This window comes from Sus scrofa, chromosome 3 (assembly GCF_000003025.6).
Source record: "Sus scrofa isolate TJ Tabasco breed Duroc chromosome 3, Sscrofa11.1, whole genome shotgun sequence".
Lineage (NCBI taxonomy): Eukaryota > Metazoa > Chordata > Mammalia > Artiodactyla > Suidae > Sus > Sus scrofa.
The window spans coordinates 96,686,415-96,711,528 of record NC_010445.4 but is presented as its reverse complement, the minus strand read 5'-3'; the positions used below and the strand labels follow the sequence as shown (position 1 = coordinate 96,711,528).

Genomic DNA, 25,114 nt, shown 5'->3' with positions numbered 1-25,114 from the left:
TATCCATGAGGATGCAGGTTCAATCCCTGGCCTTGCTCAGTGGTTAAGGATCCGGTGTTGCCATGAGCTGTGGTGAAGCTCCCAGATGCAGCTTGGATGTGGTGTGGCTGTGGCTGTGGCGTAGGCTGGCAGCTATAGCTTTGATTTCAGCCCTAGCTGGACAACATCCATATGCCACACCTGCAGCCCTAAAAACAACCAAATAAATAAATAAAATGAAAATGAAGATGGTATAATACATTTACTTTTTCTTTTCTTTGAAGAGGTTAATAGTCAGCCATGTGTACAAGAGTCTAATGACCTTTGGAGGTTATCAAGATGATTTTATGATAGTCATTAACAATACACATTCAAAGGACAAACCAACAGAGAAATTACTTTTTGCCATGGCAAAACCCAAGGTGAGTAGAAGCCTTTCTGCTAACTTTTTTATGCTAGTTTTTCTTTCCCATACTAAAATGTTTATTGTGGAAAGACTAAGTTCCTGATGGGAAAACAGACTTCACTTATAATCAAACAACAACTATAGGTCCAAATTCTGGCGTACCTCATTTTTCTAAGCCTTGGTTTCTTCCTATAAAATATGGTATGGTGCTACCTATTTTCTTTTCTTTTTTTTTTTTTTTTTTTTTTTTGGTGGGGGAGTTTAAAATTAAATGAAGGAGCTGTGAAATATTTAGCCCAGTGCCTAGTATACAGACAGTTCAAAATAAGTGGTCATGGCATAAGCTGTTGTTTTCAGGTACTTTATTCAATCATCTTATTTGCTTGGAGTAATTTACTTTATGGACTCATTAGTGGGAAGAATGAGGTTTTATAATTAAAACATACCTGTTTCTTTACTATTCTTAGCAAACTAAAGTCTCGAAAAGCAATAAATCAAAGGGCTATATTCTAACATATAATTCCAATTTTAGAAAAAAAATTAATTTTTCTAAAACTTTAACTGTCTTAATGCCATATGATATCACTTATATGTGGGAACTAAAATATGGCACAAATGAACCAATCTGTAAAACAGAAACAGACTCACAGACATAGAGAACAGACTTGCGGTTGCCTAGGGGGAGGGAGAGGGGTGGACTGGGGGTTTGGGGTTAGTGCACACAAACTATTACATTTAGAATGGATAGACAATTAACTGTCTTAAAATTTGTTAACTAAAAGAAAACCTTTTTTAGAATTTGAAGCTTTAAAAGTGGCATATATATTTTTTAATTAAATCTATACTTAAGCAAAGGCAGATAGTGAGTGCAGAAGATCATGGCACACTCAGTGCCTTAGTTTAAATATAGAGTGGATTGGATCCCATGTTGCTGTGGCTACAGTGTAGGTCGGTGGCTACAGCTCCGATTCGACCCCTAGCCTGGGAACCTCCATATGCTGCGGGAGCGCCCCAAGAAATGGCAAAAAGACAAAAAATAATAAATAAATAAATATTGAGTTGATATAATATACTGAATTTCTTACTCATATATTCACAGACATGGCTTTAAAATAACGGATAGAATCATACTGCTGTCACATATTCTAATGTTGCCACTAAATTTGAAATTTTGTTTCAAGTATCATTTTTTTCTGCTGGTTTAAGTAATGGAAAAATATACTGAACATGCAAGTACAAGTTGACCCTTGACGAACACAGGTATGAACTGCATGGGTCCAGTCACATAAGGATTTTTTTTCAATAGTAAAAACTATGTTACTACACCATCCAGCAGTTGGTTGAATCCAGGAATGCAGAACCGGAGAGACAAAGGAACAGAGGATAGAGGGCCACTGTCAAGTTAAGCTCAGAGTGTCAGAACCCCTGACCCCTGTATTGTTCGAAGGTCAACTGTATTTGACTGATTTGATTATAAGGGAATTCTGGTAACCTGGCTACTTGCAAATGAAGACCACCCATGGCCAACTCTTCAACCTCTTTTGAAAGTGATGAGAACTTCTCAGAAGAATCACAATTCTATTTTTCTTGTTTTAGATTCTTGAAATCACTCTTTTGATCGCCAGCTACATAAACAACTTCTATCAACAAAAGGCAGTTCACCACCTCTCTGCTCCAGCGCTGCTCTCAGCTCGGACCCGGGGCCCCCAAGCCAGGGTGATGGGAAGCCAGCCCCTTCTATCAAGCAGCAGACCAACGAAAGGCCCCACTTTACTCTGAAAGTTTGGGAGTCTGAACTTTGACTTCCTGTCCTCTAAGCAATGGCTGCATCAGCTCCAAATAAGTTCATTTGCATCCTGGCAGCGTGGCACCCACACAGCAGTATTCCATTCTTTAAAAATAATGGAAGTTAATCTCTTTTATTTGATTCATAAATATTCAGATGAATGTGAATACTAAAACCTAAACACAGATTTTTCCCACATACTGATTTTCTCTTAGATTAAATGGGTTAGAATTTGTAATTTTTTTCCATCACCTTCTTCCTTGCCATCAGAGAGATCATGCGATATGGCTTTGTTCTCTTTAAAAAAAAAAAAAAAAAAAAATTCCAGTAATCTTTAGCAAAGGAGATTCAAGGGAGTTTTGCCAAACTCTCATTTGGCAAACCACTTGGTTATTTGTAAATGCTCGCTGCCAAAAAATTAAGTACTGTAATTAAATGTGATTTTAATTAATGATATGGTGTTTAGAAAGAAGTCGAGTATACAATTTAAGAAAAAGCTGCAGGGAGGTGTTGAAGGGTACATTTTTAGAGCAAATGCAGTAAGTCTTGTGGCCCTATGAATCATTGTGTGAGAAAACAGGAGCTAGATAACCAGAACCTCCTATGTGGGATTAGAAAGCATACCCTGTCACCTTTTCAGATCACTGGCGTGTAAAACTTAAAACGACACAGTAGATTCCTGACATTCCTTGGCTCTCAGCATAACCCAAGCTCAGTGGAATATTGCCCACATTTCATTGCATTGGTGCTGGGTCATCTTGACCTTGCTTTGTTCAATAATAATATCTTTGAAAACGAAGATAGTTAGTTCTTAAAGCTTCACCTCATACATACACTCCTGTTTAATTATGGTTTAAAAAGAAATTCCCCAAAATATTTTTAAAAGGAAAGCGAAAGTAACTCTTCTATCAAAGGAGGTAAATTTTAGTTGAAAGAGTCTAGAAATGTATTACTTTACTGGGTTACATGAGTGGTCAGTACATTCCAGTATGTGACAGAATAAAGTACTTATTATTCATGATAAAAATGAAACTGTGATAAGATATGAAAATTATATTGTAAAAATGTTTAATTGCAATAGTAATCATGAGTATACTTAATTTTATTTATGTGTAGAATATTTTATATTTATATTTTGGACATATATTTATCACTTTGGTATTTTTGGTAATTGACCAATTTGAAAAAGAAAAAGTTAGCTGCTGAATTAATTTGTTGGCAGAGCCTTCATGTTTTCTTTTTCGCTGCTTTCTCCCAATGGCTAGTACTGTTCTCTTACTAAGCCTTTTGAAAATTTTCCATCCCATGTTAGCATCCTTAGAAGGAGCAGAACTAAGAAATACACTGATCAAGTAAGATTTTTCTTTATTGGTAAGGACAAAAGTCAAAACCCCTATTGAAATATTTCCATTTACAATTTCCCTTAAATCTGTTGAGCCACAACTACTCACTGTGTAAGCAAATTAATTGTTGAGAAGAAACTGGTTACCAGTTTGGGGTGACTCTCAGGAGCCTTTTGGCTGAGATACAGTAGAGTTTCTGAGTTCCCAGAAAACTATTTAATAATGGTTAGTTGGTGAGCTGGAGGGTTGGCAGAGCTGTTACATATATGTGAAAACTTCATTCTCAGGCAATTGTTACTTCACCCTCTGGTAAGACTCCCCCCTAAGTCTTCTAATTTAAACAAGTGGTGAAGGCTTAGCTTAAACAGGAGTACCCTAGACTTGGCATTTATTTTTGATAGAGCAGAGATAAAATATTTTGATGGAAAGAAATCAATTTTCTGTAACTGATGATGTGAAAATTTTATTTTCTGGGAAATTGCTTATATAGCCATTTAAAAAATTCAAAGTATGTTATTATGATTGGTTACAAGAGAATAATGTTACGTGTTTAATTGTAATATTTGTCTCCTATCATTTTCTTCCCTTTCAATCATAATAAATGATTTACAAAACCCATTTCAAGCATTATCTTTTGAACAATCTTCAAGAAATACCTAATGTTTTCATTGTCAAAGCTGAGGTGTACTACTAGGGAAAATGGTAGTTATTACCTCCTTCTCTTGCACTCACGCTTCGTCTTCAGTGTTGCTTTGTTTTATCCATATAAAGGGAAGCTGTTTGGGCAAATGGTAATTTTCATATGTATGTCTGCATATCAACACACATATATAATATGTATAAATCATGAGGTTCTCCCTTGATTGCATAACAAGCTCCTTAATGGAGCTTATTTCAGATAGATGAGTTCATTGGTCTGTGTTCTAAAATTTTTATTATTTATTTGTTTAAGCCATGACCACAGCATGCGGAAGTTCCCGGGCCAGGGATCTAACCTGTGCCATAGCAGTGACTTGAGCCATAGCAGTGATAACGCTGGATCCTTAACCTGCTAGGCTACCAGGGAACTGCCTAAAATTTTATTTTAAATGTTCTGCATTTTCGTGTGTCTGTCCTTAAAGTCAGATACTACCAGAGCTTAGAAATAAATTTAACTCTGAATTTACAGGAAAAGTTAGTTACAACTTATAGTCTTGAAAAATGTGTTTATTAAGTGGTTGTTTGGACACTTTTTTTTTCCCCGCATGGGGAAAAAAATACATGGTAGCTGGGTTTCTGGAATAATACGTGTAACCCATAATTGTACTGAAGTATAATCCTGAAGAATTAACCACCATGGATAACCCTTTTTCTCTAGAAAAAGGCTTTAAATGTTCCTGGGAAGCCAGGAACACATTCACCCATCCACCCACCCCATCCCCAGCTGTCATGGAATCTGGACTTCCTCTCTGCAGAGTCTCTGGGCTGATTCCTGTAAAGCAAAGGTTTAAGCTTAAAGAGAGTTATTAGCTTTGGGATTATGCACAAATTATAGGATACCCCCCGCCCCCCGATGTAATATCATTAATGCTGATGTCATGCCCCCACTGTTCTACTGAAACTTCTTTATGCAGGGTTACCATTGACCCTCTCACTGCCAAATCCAGTGGACTCCAAATCACCCCACTGTGTGCTGGCTGGATCTCAAACTCGTCCTCTAAACCTGATTCTCCTACTCACTGCCCCCAACAATTTGTTGATAGGATCATCATTCATCAGTCACTCAATAGGGAAATAGTGACATCTCCCTTTCCCTGAGCCCTCGATTTCTGCTGTTTAGTAACTATATCGGATAGCACTTGTATTTTTGAAAAGTCCAAAATTCAACTTGAACTTAGATTTAAAAAGAGAGCGAGAACTTATTACAAGGATATGAGGAGGTGTCACATAAAGCGAGAGCTGAGCAACCAAGTCATAAGAAAGATAGACAAAGATGAGCCTCAGGGAGGACCGGAACCATGAGATTCATGCCAGTTCTTCCTCTTCCCATAGCTCTGCATCTGTTTCATGTTCTCTCGCTACAAAATACCTCCTTCATTTAGCAGGAAATATGCCAGTTTCCTCCAGAGGGAATGACTCGATTTTCCCAATTCCAGTTTGGAAAAATTGCAGAGGACTCTGAATTAGCCCAACTCAGGTGAGGTATTTACTCTGAACCATCTCAAACACTCATATTAGGAAAATGACTAATTATTAAAAATCTCTATAGTGGAATCTTATGCAGCCATCAATGATATTTTATTTCAGGCGTTTAAAAGAATTGACATGGGAAAACACATGTTAAAATCAGAATATTAACTCACTTTACAGTAAAATTTCAACTATGAGGAAAAAATATTAGCATGAAATACATCAAAATGGGAGTTCCCTTGCGGCACAGTGAGTTAAGGATCTGGCATTGTCACTGAAGTAACCTGGGTCTCTGCTGTGGTGAGGGTTCAATCCCTGACCCAGAAACTTCCACACATCCTGGGTGCAGTCAAAAAGAAGGAAAGAAAGAAAAACAAATACATCAAAATGCTTAACAGTTGTTACTTCTGGCATTTGCTGATTATACCCTCTTCATCTTTTCTGTACACTATTTGTTTCTACAATATGCTTATAGAACTTTGAAACAAGGGGAAAATGTAAAAACTCTGTCACTTTCTGGGTTATTGTTAATAATCTCCATATGGACTTGCAGACTCCAACACATCCTTCACGCAGCTGCAAAAAATTGTCTCACTGAAACTCAGGTCTAGTCGTGGCACACCCTTATTTGAAATCCTATTTGGTTTTTCATCACCAACATAGTAAAATCCAGACTGCAAGATCTTTCCCTGCAGCCCAATCTACCTGCCCAGTTTGCTCTCCCACCTTAGTCCCACCAGACACTTTATAAATTTCCATCCAAGCTATTGATAGGTCCCCAAATATATCCTGCACACATCTTTATCCTTCTGTACTGTTGTTCATTTCATCCAGAAAGCAGCATAAAATTATCTCCTCCATCACCACCGTTGAAATCTGAGTCTTCTTGAGCTGATCCAGCAGGGGAGCTCAAATTTTTGTATGTTCTTACCTTAAGTACAATTTTCATCTACCCAAGAAAGTCACTTTCTTTGTCCAAGTATGAAGCCTCAGGAGGTGTAAGGGTAGAAAAGGGAATTCACCTGTTCAATCAGATCAGCTGAATCAACTCAGTCACTCCTGAATGAGTGCTGGTGATCAGGGACCAGTCAGATTGCTTTCACCTTCCTTGTTCCTAGGCTTCCTTCTTCAACCACCCATCCCAGTTATCCAAACAATTAAAACTTTAAAATGCTAGTACTGTGCCTAGGACCCAGCAAGCACTTGGCAAAATGTTAGCTGCCATTATTGTTGTCCATACCAATAGGGCTTCTCAACTAACATGCAAAGGGATTCTGAGCTTCCAGAATCCAAATCTTTATGATTCATTACAGTTTGTCCCATGTCAGTCTGTGGGTTTAGAAGCACGCCAGCCCCAGGCTATAGATGCTGATTCTATGGTAGATGTAGCAAACCCCCTTGCTACCATCCTTTCTCCCTTCAACTCCATTTCTTCTCTGATGTGCAACTATAGTCTCCTATGTCTCCAAGGTTTTGGGAGAATCTTATCTCCAAAGATTCTATCTGAAGCTAATGCCTCTTTCTTTCTACCAACCATCCCCCTGCTTCATTTTCTTGTGTTTCTTTCCTCAACGTTGCTGATCTGCAGCTTACCACACAGTAATAAAACTTATTAAGCACTTATGTCAGACGCACATTAGTTATGTTTTACATGTATTTATCTCATTTAACACTCATCTTTTTCTCCTGCTTTACAGGATAGGAAACTAAGACTCAGAGAAATGGAGTGATGTATTCATTGTGGGAATGAGACAATGTAGCCAGTGTGGCTGAGTCAGGACTTAAATCTATCTTATTGCAAAGCCCATATTCTTGAGACCAAGCCAAATGGCAGAAAGGTGGAGGAGGAGTTTCTTCTTCAAATATTCAGGACACCTTGGGCTAGAAAGCCTGGGTCTACTCAGCATTCAAGACAGATAAAATATTTTCACTGCCATGTATGTTTCACCAACTCCTTTAGGCATAATTAGTCCCTTGTTCTTATGTAAATTGTTTGTACCCAGCAATAGCTTGTATCACTGACTTCCTTTGAATTATTGTAATTAGTTGTGTATTTCTCTCTCGAGGGCAGTGATCTTGTCGCAGTCATCTCGTCATTCCTTACTCTCTATAGCAGAGTCTTGCATTCAGTAATAACTCAATGTTTGTTACTGATTTGGAGATACAGTAAATTAAGTATTAAGGAGATGCATTTCTTTACTAACTTATTAATAAATGATGCGTTACTGCATAAATCCTGAAACAACCAAACAAGTAGAAAATTGGAAAATACTAAAAATCGTTAATATTTTTGTCTCTAGTAAATTACTAGCAAATAGCTCAGAAGATTGTTCCGTCCTCAATTTCAAATCATTGCTACTGGGAAGAGAAAAGCAATTGAAAAGGGAGAGCCTCCTGGCATATAAGTAGTTGGTACTCAGTAAAATACTTTTTTCAGTCAAAGAACACGTCCAGCCCAGAACTTTTAGGTCCCAGGTTTATTACCGCGTATCTCCTCTCTGTCTCCCACTACCTAACGAAGAACTCTGAAACTACATCTCCCGTGATGCCCCTCTTCCGCACGCATCCCGTTCTTGTGACGTCGCTACCATGGCAACATAAGAGCCCGCACAACCAGGCGCGGCTCGGAGCTCGCGGACGGATAGGCTTTAAGCTGGGCCCTACGCTTCGATCAAGATACCGGGACGCTCGGGCCGCGATGCCCAGGTATCCCTGCAACCCTGCTTGCTGCTGGCTTATGCTCCCCTCGAGAGCCTTCCCTCTTTCCCAGCCCTGCCAGAAAGGGGTGGGGTGGTGGGGACTGGGGGGAAGAGGCCCCCGCAGGTATATTTGGTTAAAGATCCACGCGGGACCTGCTGGTGGAAGAAAATTTGGGGTCTCTCCTGCTTGCAGCGCTTGTTTAGATGGTCAAGGATACATAGGCATTATTCCTGAGCGTGTGGATTTTGCTGCAAGCCGAAATAAAAGTTCCCCAGGTGGAAAAGCTAAGAGATTTCGAAAGATCATTCTACTCCAGTCATTTACTTCTTAATGAGAGTTACTTGCGGGACAGGGAATGTTCTAGGGGCCGAGTTTCAGACGGTGAGCTAGACCACCAAGCCACTTCCAGGTGCAGATGTTTGCCACCACAATAAATGAGGGGAAACTTGTGAAAGTTACACTGTGAAAAGTGTCAGCTCAAATTTAAAGGGGCAGCAGGGGTGGGGCTGGGTTTTTAATCACCTAACAAGTCCTCTTCAGTTCTCTGATGTCAGTGTTAATTCCTTGTTCTCAAGTAGATACCTAAAACTTCTCTGAACAACTTAAAACGACATCAGGAAGAGAGGGGTCCTGGAGTCCATTACCGAGCAGGATAAGTCTGTTTTCCTTACATGTGGGCAGTGTGATCTCTGTAGAGTTTGTGAACCTTAAAAATTGTCAGCTTCCCATCACCGTATAATTGGTTCTAGCACCTACCAGGTTTTAGCACCTACCACCTCCTTCTCTTTTCCCCCCGCCCCGCTGGTAACTTGGAAAGAAGATAATCACATCATGAAGAAACGGTGTGTAACTAAAGAGCCAACAGGCCCGGATTGAGTTCCTAGGGGCTCACTTGCGACATAAATGTGTGAATTTTAGTGCTTATTTCGATCTTTTCTCTGCCCCCTTTTCATTCCTAAAATAGTAATTATAAGTACTCTATTATTTTAGGTAATTGTATATAGACCAGGCCCTAACCTAAATGAATTATCACGTTTTAACAATCGTGGCAATCCTATAAAGTTGGTATTTTTTTAAATCAGCATTTTAGAGCCTGGGGTCTAGCACAGACGCTTGCATATATTAGGTGCTCAATAAATATGTGTTGAATTAATAAAGGAATGAAGGCTCCAGGGAGGTTAGGTAATGTGCCCAAGTTGGCATACTTGATAGATGTAGAAAGTAGCAAATTCAAGCTTATAACATCAAATCTTACTCATGTTTTTTTTAGTTCAATACTCCGTAATTCATTTAGGCTTTACTTTAAAAAAAAAAAAGTGGTATCTTATTCGTGTAAAATTCATGTGTAGAGAGATGAATGATAGGATGATTTTTAAAAGTGATTTTAGGTGACTTCCCTTTTTTATATTTTTAAAAAGGAATCTTGAGCCAAAAAATACAATGAAAAAAACAAAAACATATTTCAGGGAGCAAAGATTATGTGGTACACTGCTTTTACACATGCCTTGTTTTCTTAGATATTGGTGGTTTGGAAGTTGTACGTTTCCAGAAAGCATTGTATATCCATGTGTTTGAGAAGCTAACACATACAGCAACCAGCCTTGCCCAGGAGCCCCCAAATAAGACAACCTCAAATCCTGGTGATAAAGGCTGTTAATCATTTTCTGTCTCGATGGTCTAGTGCAAAGATCCTCAGAGGTTTTACCGACTTATTTTCCCCCACAAATAATGACTTATAAATTTGACTGAAATAAAATTTCTCTGGGCTTGAAATAAATTCGTGGAAGAATTCTTTTGAAATCCTCTGAATTTTGGTTTGCTGCCTCTCATACAGTGAAACTCTCTGGGAAATCGCAAAAGCTGAAGTGGAAAAACGGGGAAGTAATGGAAGTGAAGGTGATGGAGTTGAAATTGGAGAAAAGTCTGTGTTCTTCATTGGCAGTAAGAACGGGGTAATATGCATTTTTTTCCTACCTTTTTAAAGTATGGTGATGATTTAACAAGGGTAAAATTGATTTTAATACTTTGATAAAAATTTAAGTACTTCAGGCATTCTCATTGCAGCTCAGTGGATTAAGGACCTGACAATGTCTCTGTGAGGATTTGGGTTTGATCCCTGGCCTCCCTCCGTGAATTAAGTATCTGACCTTGCCATTAACTGCAGTGTATATCACAGATGCAGCTCGGATCCCGTGTTGCCATGGTTTCAGCTGCAGCTGGGATTCAACCCCTGGCTTGGGAACGTCCATATGCCGCAGGTGTGGCTGTAAAAAGGAAAAAACAAATTTAGGTACTTCAGCTCTTTAACCAGATGACCAGTCTCCGGCCTGCTGGTTATGTTGATCTGGTTGGGCCCTGCTTGTGGGTGGTGGGGACTAACATCCAGCCTTCTTGTCAAGTGGTGTGCCCTGACCTGAGCCACAGCAGCCAGAAGAAGGGCTACTCACTTCTGATTGGACAGCCCAGAGGAGTCATCTTTTCCCAAGTTGCCCAAAGGCACCATAAATACTTCTCATGGTCATATCAGGTAGTTTGTATAAACTGAAACAAGCATATAGATAATAAAAACATGAAACATGTAGAGTATAATACATTTAACGTTCACTTGTCTTAAACTAGCATTCCAGGAACTGAAGGAATCTTTGACAGTCTAGTTTTCTACAATAGGGAGTCTTACCCTGGAGTGCATAGAGCTACTTGTTGGGGTCCATGAACTTGCTAGAAATGTATGCACAATTGCGTGTGGTTGTCCACTGGTGTTGGTTGTTTTGTTTTTTGAATGGGAAATTAGATTCCCCCAGGGATCTAGCACCTCCTGAAGAGGTTGAGAGCCACTGCAAACAGTGGCTGGATGGTCTAGGGTTGACTATTTCCAACAATGAGGTGTCGTCTTTCACAAGGCAGCCTGCTTCTGTTTTTTGTTTTTTGTGGGTTTTTTTGGTCTTTTTGCCTTTTCTAGGGCCACCCCTGTGGCATATGGAGGTTCCCAGGCTAGGGGTCTAATCGGAGCTGTAGACTCCGGCCCACGCCAGAGCCACAGCAATGCGGGATCCGAGCTGTGTCTGTGACTCACACCGCAGCTCACAGCAATGCCGGATCCTTTACTGGCTGTGTGAGGCCAGGGATCGAACCTGCATCCTCATGGATACTAGTCAGGTTCTTAACGCACTGAGCCACAACAGAAACTCCACCATTTTCATCTCTTTTACTGTTTCTTCTGTCATTTACTTCTGTTTCTGAATAGTGTGCTTATGTGTTATTTCCAGACTTTCAATGTTAGACACTATCTGTTAAATTTCTGATAATAGTAGAAGAGTATTTACTTTGCTGTGACTCTCAAACATCCACTTCCAGCAACATTGTTGCTGTTATCATTTGGGGCTAGATCACTATTCAGTGTTAATTTAAGTATCTAAATTGTTTTTGCTGCTACATCAAGTGCAGAATTGTGATTATTGCCTTTCTCAAATAGCTTTTTCCTGAAGTTTAAAACTTCTTTGTTTTTTATTTGCTTAGTTTTTACATATGTACCTTAGTTTTTATATGCATTAATTTTCTATTGCTATGTAGCAAATTACCCCCAAACTTATATCAGCTTTTAAAACAACAAACATTATCTCATCCAGTTTCTAAGGGTCTGGAGCCTGAGAGCACCCTAGTGAGGGTGGTTCTGGCTTAAGAATTTTCAAGAAGTTGTAGTCAAGATGTCATCTGGGACTAAAGTAATCTCTTGGGTCGGCTGAACTGGAGAATCAAATTTCCAAGCTCCTTGGCATGGTTTTTGGCAGGAAGCATCAGTTCCTTGCTGACTGCTGGCCAGAAGCTTTAGTTCTTCATCTCCATAGGGATTGCTTACAGCATGGCAGCTTGCTTCCTCCAGAGTGAGAGATCAAAAGTGAAAGGGTACCGAAGACAGAGGCTGCAGTCTTCTGTCACCTAATTTCGGAAGAGACGTGCCATCACTTCTCATATGCTATTGGTCCAAAAGACCAACTCTGGTATCGTGTGTGAGGGTCTGCACGTGAGTGTGAATACCAGGAGGTGGGGATCATTTGGGACCACCCTGGAAGCTGGCTCTCCAAGTACCTCTTGCAAATTCTTTCCACAATCCCCAGCAGATGGCCTGTTGGATCGAATCATCTGAAAGTTCCCCTCTCCAGCCAGAGTCTTCCCATCTTTGAACCTTTGGTGCCAGTCTGTACTGGTTATTCCTGGGGGGGAGCTGCATAGACACCATCTCCTCCAAACATCTTGGAGACCCCCTTTGCCTCTCTCTTGTGTTGGAGCTTCAGTTTCCTGGAGCCTTGTCTTCTGTTTTCTTGCTTTACTGACTTATCTTTGTGGAGCACATTCCTTTGTAGTTTTCTGGGAATGTATCCATGGAAAACCTTGCATCTCTAAAATGCCTTTATTTTACCCCTACTCTGGATTGAAAGTTTAAGTATAGAATTCCAGGTTGTAATTGGTCACTTAAGCCATGTGAATCTGATTATTTTCCCCTGGGAGTGACAGAAAACTCAATTCAAACTAAGACACTGTCTTGAGTATTGATATCCGCTACAGTGTTGAAGTTTACCTGTATTCCTCCTGTGATGTGTATCATGAGATCTTCTATGTATAATTCATTTCAGGTGGTCAGGCCACAAGATTGCATATGTTCTCATTTATTTTCACTTGGATTTCTTTATGCTGACACCATCTGCATGTGTGTAAGTTTCCATACAAATAACACAAGGTGTGCAGCCTTTTTACTCCTCTTCTGTCTCTCTCTTTCTTTACATTGAAATTTCACACTTTGCTCATGCCACAGGTTTTGGTAGTATATGTGAAGTCATTTTCTCTGTGATAATACTAATTTTACTTGTACAGTTTTGCATCTGGGGCTATAGATTATGCTAGGGCCTTGTCCCAGCTGTTTTTTTTTTTTTTTTTTTTTTTTTCCTGTGAATTACATGGACCCACTTCCATTATTTTATTTTTATTTTTTAATTTATTGAATTTTTTAGGTTTTCATTTTTTCCATTATAGTTGATTTACATTGTTCTGTCAATTTCTGCTATACAGGAGTTCACTTCATGGCTCAGCAGTTAACAATCTCGACTAGGAACCATGAGATTGTGGGTTCGATCCCTGGCCTGACTCAGTGGGTTAAGGATCCAATGTTGCCATGAGCTGTGGTATAGGTCACAAACATGGCTCGGATCTGGCGTGGCTGTGGCTGTGGCGTAGGCCAGCACCTGTAGCTCCAATTCGACCCCTAGCCGGGGAACCTCTATATGCAGAGGGTGAGGCCCTAAAAAAACAAATAAAAAAAAAGATTTTCTGCTGTACAGCACAGTGACCCAGTCACACATATTTCTCACATTATCACATTCTTTTTTTTTTTTTTTTTTTTTGGTCTTTTGTCTTTTTAGGGCTGCACCTGAAGCAGCATATGGAGGTTCCCAGGCTAGGGGTTGAATCAGAGCTGTGGCCACCGGCCTACACCACAGCCACAGCAACACAGGATCTGAGCCACGTCTGCGACCTACACCACAGCTCACAGCAACGCTAGATCCTTAACCCACTGAGCAAAGCCAGGGTTCAGACCTGCAACCTCATGGTTCCTAGTTGGATTCATTTCCGCTGCTCCAAGATGGGAACTCCACATTATCACATTCTCTTTCTCATGTTATCCTCCATCGTGTTCCATCACAAGTGACTAGATATAGTTAATTTACAATGTGGTGTTACTTTCTGTTCTACAGGAGAGATTCAGATTTTATAAATATACATATAAATTCTTAAATATATTTTCTTTTTCACTATGATTTATAACAGGATATTGAATATAGTTCCCTGTGCTTGCAAAGTAGGACCTTGTTCATACATCTGTGTCATACTCTGCATCTGCTATTCCCAGATTTCCGGTCTACCTTTACCCCTCCAACTGCTCCCAACAACCGCAAGTCGGTTTCCTATGTCTATGAGTATGTCTGTTTTGTAGATACGTTCATATTTTAGATTCCACATATAGGAAATATCACATGGTATTTGTCTTTCTCTTTCTGACTTTTCACTTAGTATAATAATTCTAGATGTATCCATGTTGCTGCAGATGGCATTGTTTCATTCTTTTTATAGCTGAGTAGTAGTCCATTTTGTGTGTGTGTGTGTGTGTGTACTTCTATCCATACTTTTTCTCTATCCATTCGTCTGTTGATGGACATTTAGGTTTCTATTTCTTGGCTATTGTAAATAGTTCTGCTGTGAATATAGGGGTACAGGTATCTTTTTGAATTATAGTTTTGTCTGGATATTTGCCCAGGAGTGGGATTACTGAGTTGTATGGCAAATCTGTTTTTAAGTTTTTATTGATGTATAGTTGATTTGTAATGTGTTAATTTCTGATGTACAGCAAAATGATTCAGTTATACATATATATATAATACACTCTTTTTTATATTCCTTTCCATTATGGTTATCATAGAACACTGAATATAATTCTCTGTGCTATACAGTAGGATCTTGTTTTATCCCTTCCACGTATAGTAGCTTCCATCTGCTAACCCCAGCTTCCTACTCCACCCCTCCGCTAACCTCCTCCCCCTTGGCAACCAAAAGTCTATTCTTCCTGTCCATGAGTCTGTTTCTATTTCATAAATAGGTTCAGTTGTGGTTTTTTTTTTTTTTTTGGATTTTTTTGTTTGTTTGTTTTTGTGTGTGGAGAGGGCCTTGTCTGCAGCATGTGGAGGTTCCTGGGCCAGGGATCGAATCCGCACCACAGCAGCAGCCCAAGCTGCTGCAGTGACAACACCGGATTCTTAATCTGCTGTGCCACAGAAAATCTCCATTTGTGTCATATTTTAGATTCCACATATAGGTGATATCAGATGGTATTTGTCTTTCTCTTTATGACTTCACTTGGTATGATGATCTCTGGTTGCATCCATGTTGCTGCAAATGGCATTATTTCATTCTTTTTATGGCTGAGTAGTATTCCATTGTATATATGTACCATAGTTTCTGTATCCATTCATCTGTCGATGAACATTTAGTTTGTTTCCATGTCTTGGCTATTGTAAATAGTGCTGCAGTGAACATAGGGAGTGCATATATCTTTTTGAATTATAATTTTGTCTGGATATATGCTCATAAGTGGGATTGCTGGATCATATAGTAACTCTTTCCTTAGTTTTCTGAGGAACCTCCATACTATTTTCATAGTGGCTGTACCAACAGTGGAGGAGAGTTCCCTTTTCTCCACATCCTCTCCAGCATTTATTATTTATAGATTTTTTTAATCACAGCCGTTCTGACCAGTATGAGGTGTTAACTCATTGTAGTTTTGATTTGATTTTCTCTAGTAATTAGTGATCTTGAGTATTTTTTCCTGTGCCTATTGGCCATTTGTATTTCTCCTTCGAAGAAATGTCTATTTAGGTCTTCTGCCCATTATTCAATTGGGTTGTTTGGCTTTTGTTGTTGTTGTTGAGTTGTATGAGCTGTTGGTATATTTTGGAAATTAAGCCCTTGTTGATCACAGCATTTGTAAATATTTTCTCCCATTCCATAGGTTGTATTTTCATTTTGTTTATGGTTTTCTTTGCTGTACAAAAGCTTGTAAGTTTGATTAGGTCCCATTTGTTTATTTTTGTTTTTTATTTCTATTGCTTTGAAGACTGAAGAAAACATTGGTACAATTTATGTCAAAGAATCTTTTGCCTATGATCTCTTTTTTTTTTTTTGTCTTTTTTGCTATTTCTTGGGCCGCTCCCCACAGCATATGGAGGTTCCCAGGCTAGGGGTCTAATCGGAGCTGTAGCCCCAGGCCTGCACCAGAGCCACAGCAACAAGGGATCCAAGCCGCGTCTGCAACCTACACCACAGCTCATGGCAACGCCGGATTGTTAACCCACTGAGCAAGGGCAGGGACTGAACCCGCAACCTCATGTTTCCTAGTCGGATTCGTTAACCACTGCACCACGACAGGAACTCCGATCTCTTTTAGAGTTTTATGGTGTGATGTATTATGTTTAAATCTTTAAGCCATTTGAGTTTATTTTTGCATATGGTGAGAGGGTGTGTTCTGACTTCATTGATTTATATGTGGCTGTCCAACTTTTCCAACAACACTTGCTGAAGTCTTTTTCTCATTATATATTCTTGCCTCCTTTGTTGAAGATTAATTGGCCATAGATCTGTGGATTTATATTTCTAGGCTCTCTATTCTGTTCTGTTGTCCATATCTGTTTATGTGCCAGTACCACACTATTTTGATTACCATAGCTTTGTAGTGTTGTCTGAAGTCAGAGTCGTGTCTCCTGCTTTGTTCTTTTTCTTCTGGATTGTTTTGGCAATTCCAGGTCTCTTATGGTTCCATATAAACTTTAGGATTATTTGTTCCTTTTTTTTTTTTCATTTTTGCCCACCCTGCCCCATGTGGTTTGGAGCTCCTGGGTCAGGGATCCAGATCTGAGCCACAGTTTTGACCTAAGCCATAGCTGCAGCAACGCTAGAACCTTAACCCACCATGCTGGGCTGGGGATTGAACACACATCCCAGGGCTCCCAAGATGCTGCCAATCCCATTGAGCCACAGCTGGAGCTCCAGGATTATTTGTTCTAGTTCTGTGAAAAGTGTCATGGGTAATTTGATAGGGATCATATTAAATCTGTAGATTGATTGGGATAGTATGCCTTTCTTTTTTTTTTTGGCCATGCCTAAGGCATGCAGAGGTTCCCAGGCCAGGAAATGAACCTGAGCCATAGCAGTGACAAAGCTAAATCCTTAACTACTGGACCTGGAACTTCCAGTTTTAACAATATTAATTCTTCCAATCCAAGAGCATGGACTGTCTTTCCATTTATTTAAATTATCTTGTTTCCTTTATTCATGTTTTATAGCTCTCAGCATATAAATCTTTCACCTCCTTGTTCAGGTTTATTCCTACATATTTTATTTTGGGGTGTGCAATTTTAAAGGGTGTTGGTTTTTTATTTTTATTTTTTTCTTTGTCTTTTTAGGGCTGCACCTGCAGCATATGGAGGTTCCCAGGCTGTGGGGTTGAATTGGAGCTGCAACTGCCAGCCTGCACCATAGCCACAGCAACACCAGGTCTGAGCCACATCTGCAACCTACACCACAGCTCACGGCAACACCAGATCCTTAGCCACTGAGAGAGGCCAGGGATTGAACCTGCATTCTCATGAATACTATTCAGATTCATTTCCACTGAGCCACGCTGGAACTCCCTGGTATTGTTTTTTACAATCCCTTTCTGATATTTCATTGTTTGTGTAAAGAAATGCAACCATAGAGTTCCCATTGTGTCTTAGCAGGTTAAGACCCCAACATAGTGTCTGTGAGGACTCGAGTTTGCTCCCTGGCATAAGCTGTGGTGTAGGTTGCAGATGCGGCTTGGATCTGGCATTGCCATGGCTGGGGCATAGGCCTGCAGCTGAGGCTCTGAGTTGACCCCTGGCCCAGGAATTTCCATATGTTGCAGGTGTGGCCCTAAAAAGAAAAGGAAAAAAAAATGCAACTGTATGTTAATCTTGTATCCAACTACTTTGCTCAATTCTTTTATCAGTTCTAGTAACTTGTGTGTGGAGTCTATGTATAGTATTGTGTCATCTGGATAAAATGTCAGTTTTACCTTTTATTTCTTTTTCTTGTCTGGTTGCTGTGGCTAGGATTTCCAATGCTATGTTGAATAAAAGAGGTGAGAGTCGGTATCCTTTCCTTGTTCCAAATTTTGGCAGGAAGGCTTTCACCTTTTCTCTGTCAAGTATTATAATTGGCTGTGGGTTTGTCATAGATAGCTTTTATTATGTTGAGATGTGTTTCCTCATACCCACTTTAGTAAGAGTTTTTATGATGAATGGATGTTGAATTTTGTCAAATGCTTTTTTTGCATCTCTTGACATGATCATCTGTTTTTTTGTCTTTTTTTGTTGTTGTTTACGTGATATATCATTGATTTGCATATGCTGAACCAAATTTGAGAACTTGGGATGAATCCCACTGGGTCATGGTATATCTTTTTTATGTGCTGTTGGACTCAGTTTGCTAATATTTTGTTGAGAATTTTTGCATCTATATTCAAAGATATTGACCTGTAATTTTCTTTTTTTTTTGGTGGTCTTTGTCTGGTTTGGTATCAGGGTGATCGTGGCTTCATAGAATATCATTGGGATATCATTGCTTTTACCATAGGTTTTTTTTCCTTTTAGATTTGTATAGTGGCTTATTTAAATGATTACTTTCCAGTTGTGATTTCCTCCATCCTATATCTTCTCACTTCTTTCCCATTTAGAGGAGACCTTTCAATATGTCTTTTAGAGTGAGTTTAATATTGCAGTATTCTTATAGTTTTTGTTTGAGAAATTCTTTATTTCTCCTTCTATTTTAAAAGATAATCTTGCTGGGAGAGCATTCTAGGTTGTCAATTTTTCCCTTTGAGAATTTTGAATACATCTTGCCACTCTCTTCTGGCCTATAGCATTTCTGTAGAGAAATCAGCTGATAGGCTTATGAGATTCCCTTATAATTAACTGTTTTTCTGTTGCTGTCTTTGCAATCATCTCCTTTAACTTTTGTCATTTTTTATTATAATATGTGTTGGTGTGGGCCTATTTGGGTTCAACTTGTTTGGGGTCTGTATCTGTGCTTCCTGTATCTGGATATCTCTTTCCTTCTTTAGATTTGGAAAGTTTTCAGCCATAATTTCTTCAAATATATTTTCAGTCCCTTTTTCTTTTTCCTCTTTCTGAAATCCCTATTGTGTGTAGATTAGCATGCTCTATATTATCCAATAGGTTTATAGTATTGCTTTCATTTTTAAAAAAAATTTGTTTTTATTTCTAATGCCCTGTTGTGTGATTTCCATTATTCTATCTTCCAAGTCACTTATTTGTTCCTCTGCATTATTCATTCTGGTGTTCAGTGCCTTTAACTCAGCTTTTGTCTCTGCAAATGAATTTTCTAATTTTTCTTGACTCCTCCTCATGGTTTCTATTTCTTTTTTAAAGTAATCCATGTTACTGTTGATACCTGTTTTTAATTCCTTCAGTATTTTCATTACCTACTCTTTTAATTCAGTGATCATTAGACTGCAGAAGTCTGTTTCATTGTTTGCTTCTTCAGGGGAATTCTCCTGTTCTTTTAACTGGGAATGGTTCCTGTTCTTCATTTTGCTTATATTTTTCTTATTTTATGAGTTTAAGAAAAACAATTATCTGCTATAGTCTTGAAGAGCCATTTATATGTAGGTGCGTACCTGGGTAGCTTTGAGGGCTTACTCTTTTTGGTGTGATGGCTGCTTTTGGTTTGGATGCTTGCTGCCTCTTTCCTCAGTGTGTACAGGTCACTATCCCCTTGATAGGGGGTGTGCAAGTGAATGGCCTATGTGTGCTTTCAGGGAGGTGGGGGCAGTGGGTAGTACCTATAGACAGAGCCTGGTCATCAAGCCCCCAGCAGTAGAGAAGATCCATGGGAAAGTGGGGGCAGCAGTCTGCTTCTGGTTGTAGGACCCTGGGTAATGGCAGTGACCCTCCAGGATGTGGGGGCAACACCCAGAGCCTTTGGCAATGGCAGCAGCAGCATGGGACGTGTCCCTTCCCAGGTGGGTGAGGGCAACAGGTGGCACCCAGTTGCATGGCCCTCCACATTGATGACCCCTGAGGTGACTGGGGCTTCAGTCTATACCCACCCACAGAATATTCAGTGGTGGCAGGCTGCACCCATTTCAGGAGTCCGGATTAATGTGGCAGTTTGCCCCTGCCCCCATAGCCCATGCAAGAGGCACCCAGCTGCCCAAGAGCCTGTGTGTGAGCAGAGAAAGAAGTATCTGTGGTGATTCCACTCCCCCTTCATTTCCCTCCAAAATAATGCCTTGCTTCTCCTGTGGGCCAGGCCTCTTCCTGCACTCCCTTGGCTGTGGTACATTCCTCCCCAGCCTGTGGTGCACCCCTCCGTAGCCTCCTTGGGCAGTTCCCACACAGCCAATTCTAGTGCTCTTTCTGGAACTGCCTAAGTAGCCTGAAGAGTCTCAGCACCCAGCCCCTACCCAAGTGTCTAGGGTGTGGTGTCCTGGGCTGTGGTACCAATAGTCTGTGTGGCTCTCTCTCTGCTTTTCCTTCTTCTGACCAGCCACTGTTCTTTTCTCTGAGGCTTTGAAGCTCCATCTCTGTCCTGCCTGATCTCCATGTCAGTTAGGTTGCCTCCCAGGGTATAGATTCCTTTCCTCTTTCACACTCCCTCTCAGGAGTGTTGTTTCCATCCTCATTCCTTTTTTTCTCTTCTCTCTCTCTCTTGCTTGCTCGCTCTCCCCCCCCCTTTTGTTGTATCCAGTTATATGGAGGGTTTCTTGCCCTTTTTGAAGGTCTGAGGTCTTTTGCCAGCTTTCAGTAGATGTTCTGTGGAAATTGTTCTACATGTAGTTTTGCGTTTTTTTTTTTAACGTGTTTGTGGGATAAGCAGAGTGCCATGTTTTTCTCCTCCATCATCTTGCTTCTACCCTGCTTTTGATTTTTGCTTACCCAGAGGTCCCATTGTGGCGCAGCAGAAACGAATCCAACTGCTATTCATGAGGATGTGGGTTCAACCACTGCCCTTGCTCAGTGTTGCCATGAGCTGTTGTGTAGGTTGCAGACATGGCTCGGATCCTGCATTGCTATGACTGTGGCGTAGGCCAGCAGATGTGGCTCTGATTTGATCCCTGGCTTGGGAACTTCCATATGCTGTGGTTGTGGTCCTCCAAAAAGAAAAAAAAAAAGAGAGAATCTTAAATTATAACTAATTGCCTTAGACTGGTAGTCATATAGGCTCAAACATGTTCTTGGGGGAAAAAAATCTACATTTTCCTACTCCTTTCCCACATTTTATGATTTTAATGTCCTCTTTTACATCTTCATGTTCATCCTTTTGCTGTTCATTGTGGTTATCATCACTTTCACAAAAATTTTTTGATTTATTATGTTTTTAGTCTGTGTACTGGCTTATTTAAGTGGTTTACTTTGCAGTTGTGATTTTCTCTTTCCTATAGACTCTTACTTCTTTTCTATTTAAAGTCCTTTCAGTGTTTCCTTTAGGATAGGTTAAATATTGCTGTATTCTTTTAGTTTTTGCTTGTCTGGGAAATCCTTTATCTCTCCTTCTATTCCAAATCATAATCTTGCTAAGTAGAATATCCTAGGTTGTAGATTTTTCTCTTTCAGAACTTTGAACATATCTTGGCACTCTCTTATTGGCCTGCATGTTTCTGTAGAGAAGTCAGCTGATAGAACTATGCGGGTTCCCCAGTCATTAATTCTTTTTTTCTCTTGCTGCCCTAGAATCCTCTCTTAGACTTTTGCCATTTTTATTTTAATATGTCTTGGGTGCAAGTCTGATTGGGTTTATCTTGTTTGAGACCTTCTTTGCTTCCTATACCTGGATATCTGTTTTCTTCTATAGGTCTGGGAAGTTTTTAGCAATAATTTCTTCAAACATATTTTTGATCCCCTTTTCTCTTTCTTCCCCCTCTGGGATCCCTATTATGCATAGATTGCCACACTCTATATTATCCCATCGGTCTCTTATATTGCTTTATTTTATTTTCTTTAATTTGGCTTTCTGTCTGCTGTTCTTATTGGGTAATTTCCATTCTATCTTCCAGGTCACTTATTTATTCCTCTACATTATTCATTCTGTTATTTGTTGGCTTTAGCTTGGCTTTTGTCTTCTCAAATGAGTTTTCTAATTTTTCTTGGTTCTTGTTTATAGGTTCTAGTTCCTTTTTACAGTATTTGGCATTTTTGTCAATAGCCTTTCTTTCCTTTTTTTTTTTTTTTGTCTTTTCTAGGGCCAAATCCATGGCATGTGGAGGTTCCCAGGCTAGGGGTCTAATCAGAGCTGTAGCCGCTGGCCTATGCCACAGCCACAGCAACGCAGGATCCGAGCCACACCTGAAACCTACACCACAGCTCATGGCAACACCGGATGCTTAACCCACTGAGCAAGGCCAGGGATCGAACCCTCAACCTCATGGTTCCTAGTTGGATTTGTTAACCACTGAGCCACAACAGGAACTCCTGTCAATAGCCTTTCTTAGGTCCTGCAGTATTTTCATTATCTTGTTTTTGACCTGAAGACATCAGTTTTATTGTTCTTTTAGGGAATTCTCTTGGTCTTTTAATGGGGAGTGGTTCTTCTGCCTCATTTTATTTATATTTCTCTTATTCTGCGAATTTAAGAGAAACAGTTGTTTACTGTGGTCTTAGAGGGCTGTTTACATGTAAGAGCATCCCTGTGTAGCTTGTGTAAGTTAAATATTTTTGGCGCAAGGCCTCTTTTTAGTATGGAGAATTCTTTTCTTAGTGTGTACAGGCCATTATCCCCTTGATAGTGGGTGTGCAGATGTGGCTATGGCAGCTGGTACCTGGTCCTGGGGTTATTGGTGATGGTGATGGTTCCTCATACACACCCTTAGAGCACGCAATGGGAGTGGAGGCGGCTCACAATCACTGTTTATATCTGCAAGGGAGGCAGAGGTGGCTTGCAACTGCTTCTGAAGCCTGGGAGGGTGGAGGCGATGGTTTTTACAATTTTTCTTAATGTCACCTACTGACATCTTAATTTATCTGGACCTTTCTCATTTTCTGTGTTCCTGTTTAATTGTCAGGTCTCTAGGCATTGTCTTCTGATCCTCTTATGTTTCCTCTCTTAGCAGAGAATAATTCTAGTATTCTGAGAGTGTGGTCCAGAAAACTTGTCATTGACTAGTCCTTCACTTCCCAGAGCTTACTTTCTCACTCCAAACCTGAACCTCTGGGTGGTAGAAAAGTGGGAAAAAAGCTACCTAGACCTAGACCTCTGAGCTGTTCCTTTTCTAACTTTCCACACTTTAGGATCTGGTTGTCAGAAAATGCTTTCCAGAGTTCCTTAGTAGATAGCATATACTAGGCACATACCTTGTTAATCATGGTCCCCTTTTCTTGTTTTTCTTTCTTTTTTGGGGGGGTGGGGGGGCTGCTGCTCCATGGCATGTGGAGATTCCCAGGCTAGGGGTCTAATCGGAGCTACAGCTGCCAGCCTACACCACAGCCCACAGCAACTCAGGATCCAAGCCATGTCTGCGAGCTACGCCACAGCTCACGGCAATGCCAGATCCTTAACCCACTGAGCAAGGCCAGGGATCAAACCCACAACCTCATGGTTCCTAGTCGGATTCGTTTCCGCTATGCCATGACGAGAACTCCACGGTCTTCTTCTCTGGTGGGCCTGAAGATGACATCTGATCCGTAGCATTCCAGGAAAGTGTTGGCAGTTGAGATAAAAATCTTTTTGTCATTTCTAACCCTAGTAATGTCATTTATCTCCACACGAATTAGCAGAAGTCAGCCAGAGTCCATGGGTTGATGTATGCACAGGTATTGCATACCCTTCAGATCAATAGAGAGGTAATTTCACATAGAATACCACATTATGTCATTTGAGCACTTTAAGTATTGTGTACCATAAGAAGGAAGTTAATTAAGAAATAATTTTGACTACAGTATTAACACTCTCACTGAGACATGTGATTGGAAAATATGCAGATGAAAGAATTTTACGTATGGAATGAATTTATTGTCTTTATCATCTAATATTAGAATAATTTAATTTTGAAAATAATATTTAGACATTTTGTGCAAATTCATGGTCATGGAACTATTGAAGTTGGTGAACTAAATTTATTCTTTTTTTTGGTTTTTTTTTTTGTCTTTTTGTTATGTCTTTGGGCCGCTCCTGTGGCATATGGAGGTTCCCAGGCTAGGGGTCAAATCAGAGCTGTAGCCACTGGCCTACACCAGAGCCACAGCAACGCGGGGTCCGAGCTGCGTCTGCGACCTACACCACAGCTCACGGCAACGCCAGATCGTTAACCCACTGAGCAAGGGCAGGGATCGAACCCACAACCTCATGGTTCCTAGTCAGATTCATTAACCACTGCGCTACGACGGGAACTCCCTAAATTTATTCTTAGTTAATACCATATTTAGCATGAATTAGAAAGCACTTATACTGAGCTAGGCAAAATTGTAACAGTAAACAATTAAAATATTTTTTAATAGTTGTATTTCATAATTTGAAAATATTAAACTTTTCTACTTCAATTGAGTATAGAAGCCATGATCTATTTAAATATCTGAGTCACTAAGTCAGTATCCTAATAATATTCATATGTTGGATTCAGTTACTTCACTCTTAGGAATCATATTTAAGGAATAATGGCTTGTGCCAATGATGTTTGTCAAAGGGTTATTTATTGTTGTGAAAAATATGGGGGGAAAGGACAGCATATCCACTGGAACACTTTAGTAGCAAGAGACCTTCTCCCCCACCCCGTGTAAGTTTCTGTTTTGTTTAACAAAGATTACAGAAAGGTTTAGGAAGTGGCCATACAGAGCAGGAGCAGATGCATCATATCTTCATGCAGCTTTGCTTGGCCCACAGAGTTCCTGCCAGAGATACAAAACGGCTGGTGACACTATCTGAAAAAGGCTGAGGCATGCAGATCCAGGATGCTGAAAACCATCCTATTTGGGGTTTATATTACAGACCTGTCTCGACTTACCATGGGGTTACATCCCAATAAACCTATCATAAGTTGTAAATACTGTCAGCCGAAAATGCATTTAATAAACCTAACCTAACCTACGTCATAGCTGACCTAGCCTGTCTTAAATGTGCTCAGAGCACTTACATTAGCTTACAGCTGGGCAAAAT

The 25,114-nt window shown here is 40.0% G+C and overlaps 2 protein-coding genes across 7 annotated transcripts in view; both read left to right on the top strand.

Annotated features, from left to right (window-relative positions):
- The window catches only part of PLEKHH2 (pleckstrin homology, MyTH4 and FERM domain containing H2), a 126,035-nt gene extending 121,903 nt beyond the window's left edge, over nucleotides 1-4,132 (top strand). For 3 of the 4 annotated variants that reach the window (XM_021087575.1, XM_021087574.1, XM_021087573.1), the window contains 2 exons: nucleotides 264-401; nucleotides 1,982-4,132. In XM_021087575.1, the coding sequence (XP_020943234.1) occupies nucleotides 264-401; nucleotides 1,982-2,164 (321 nt within the window). In that variant the 3' untranslated portion in view covers nucleotides 2,165-4,132. Of the gene's footprint in view, nucleotides 1-263; nucleotides 402-1,981 lie in introns of those variants that run through there. The other variant, XR_002342738.1, reaches the window with a different exon arrangement.
- DYNC2LI1 (dynein, cytoplasmic 2, light intermediate chain 1) overlaps nucleotides 8,247-25,114 on the top strand; it is a 47,184-nt gene continuing 30,316 nt past the window's right edge. Inside the window, exons 1-2 of one of the 3 annotated variants that reach the window (XM_021085662.1) lie at nucleotides 8,247-8,389; nucleotides 10,218-10,324. In XM_021085662.1, the coding sequence (XP_020941321.1) occupies nucleotides 10,268-10,324 (57 nt within the window). In that variant the 5' untranslated portion in view covers nucleotides 8,247-8,389; nucleotides 10,218-10,267. 3 annotated transcript variants of the gene reach the window in all.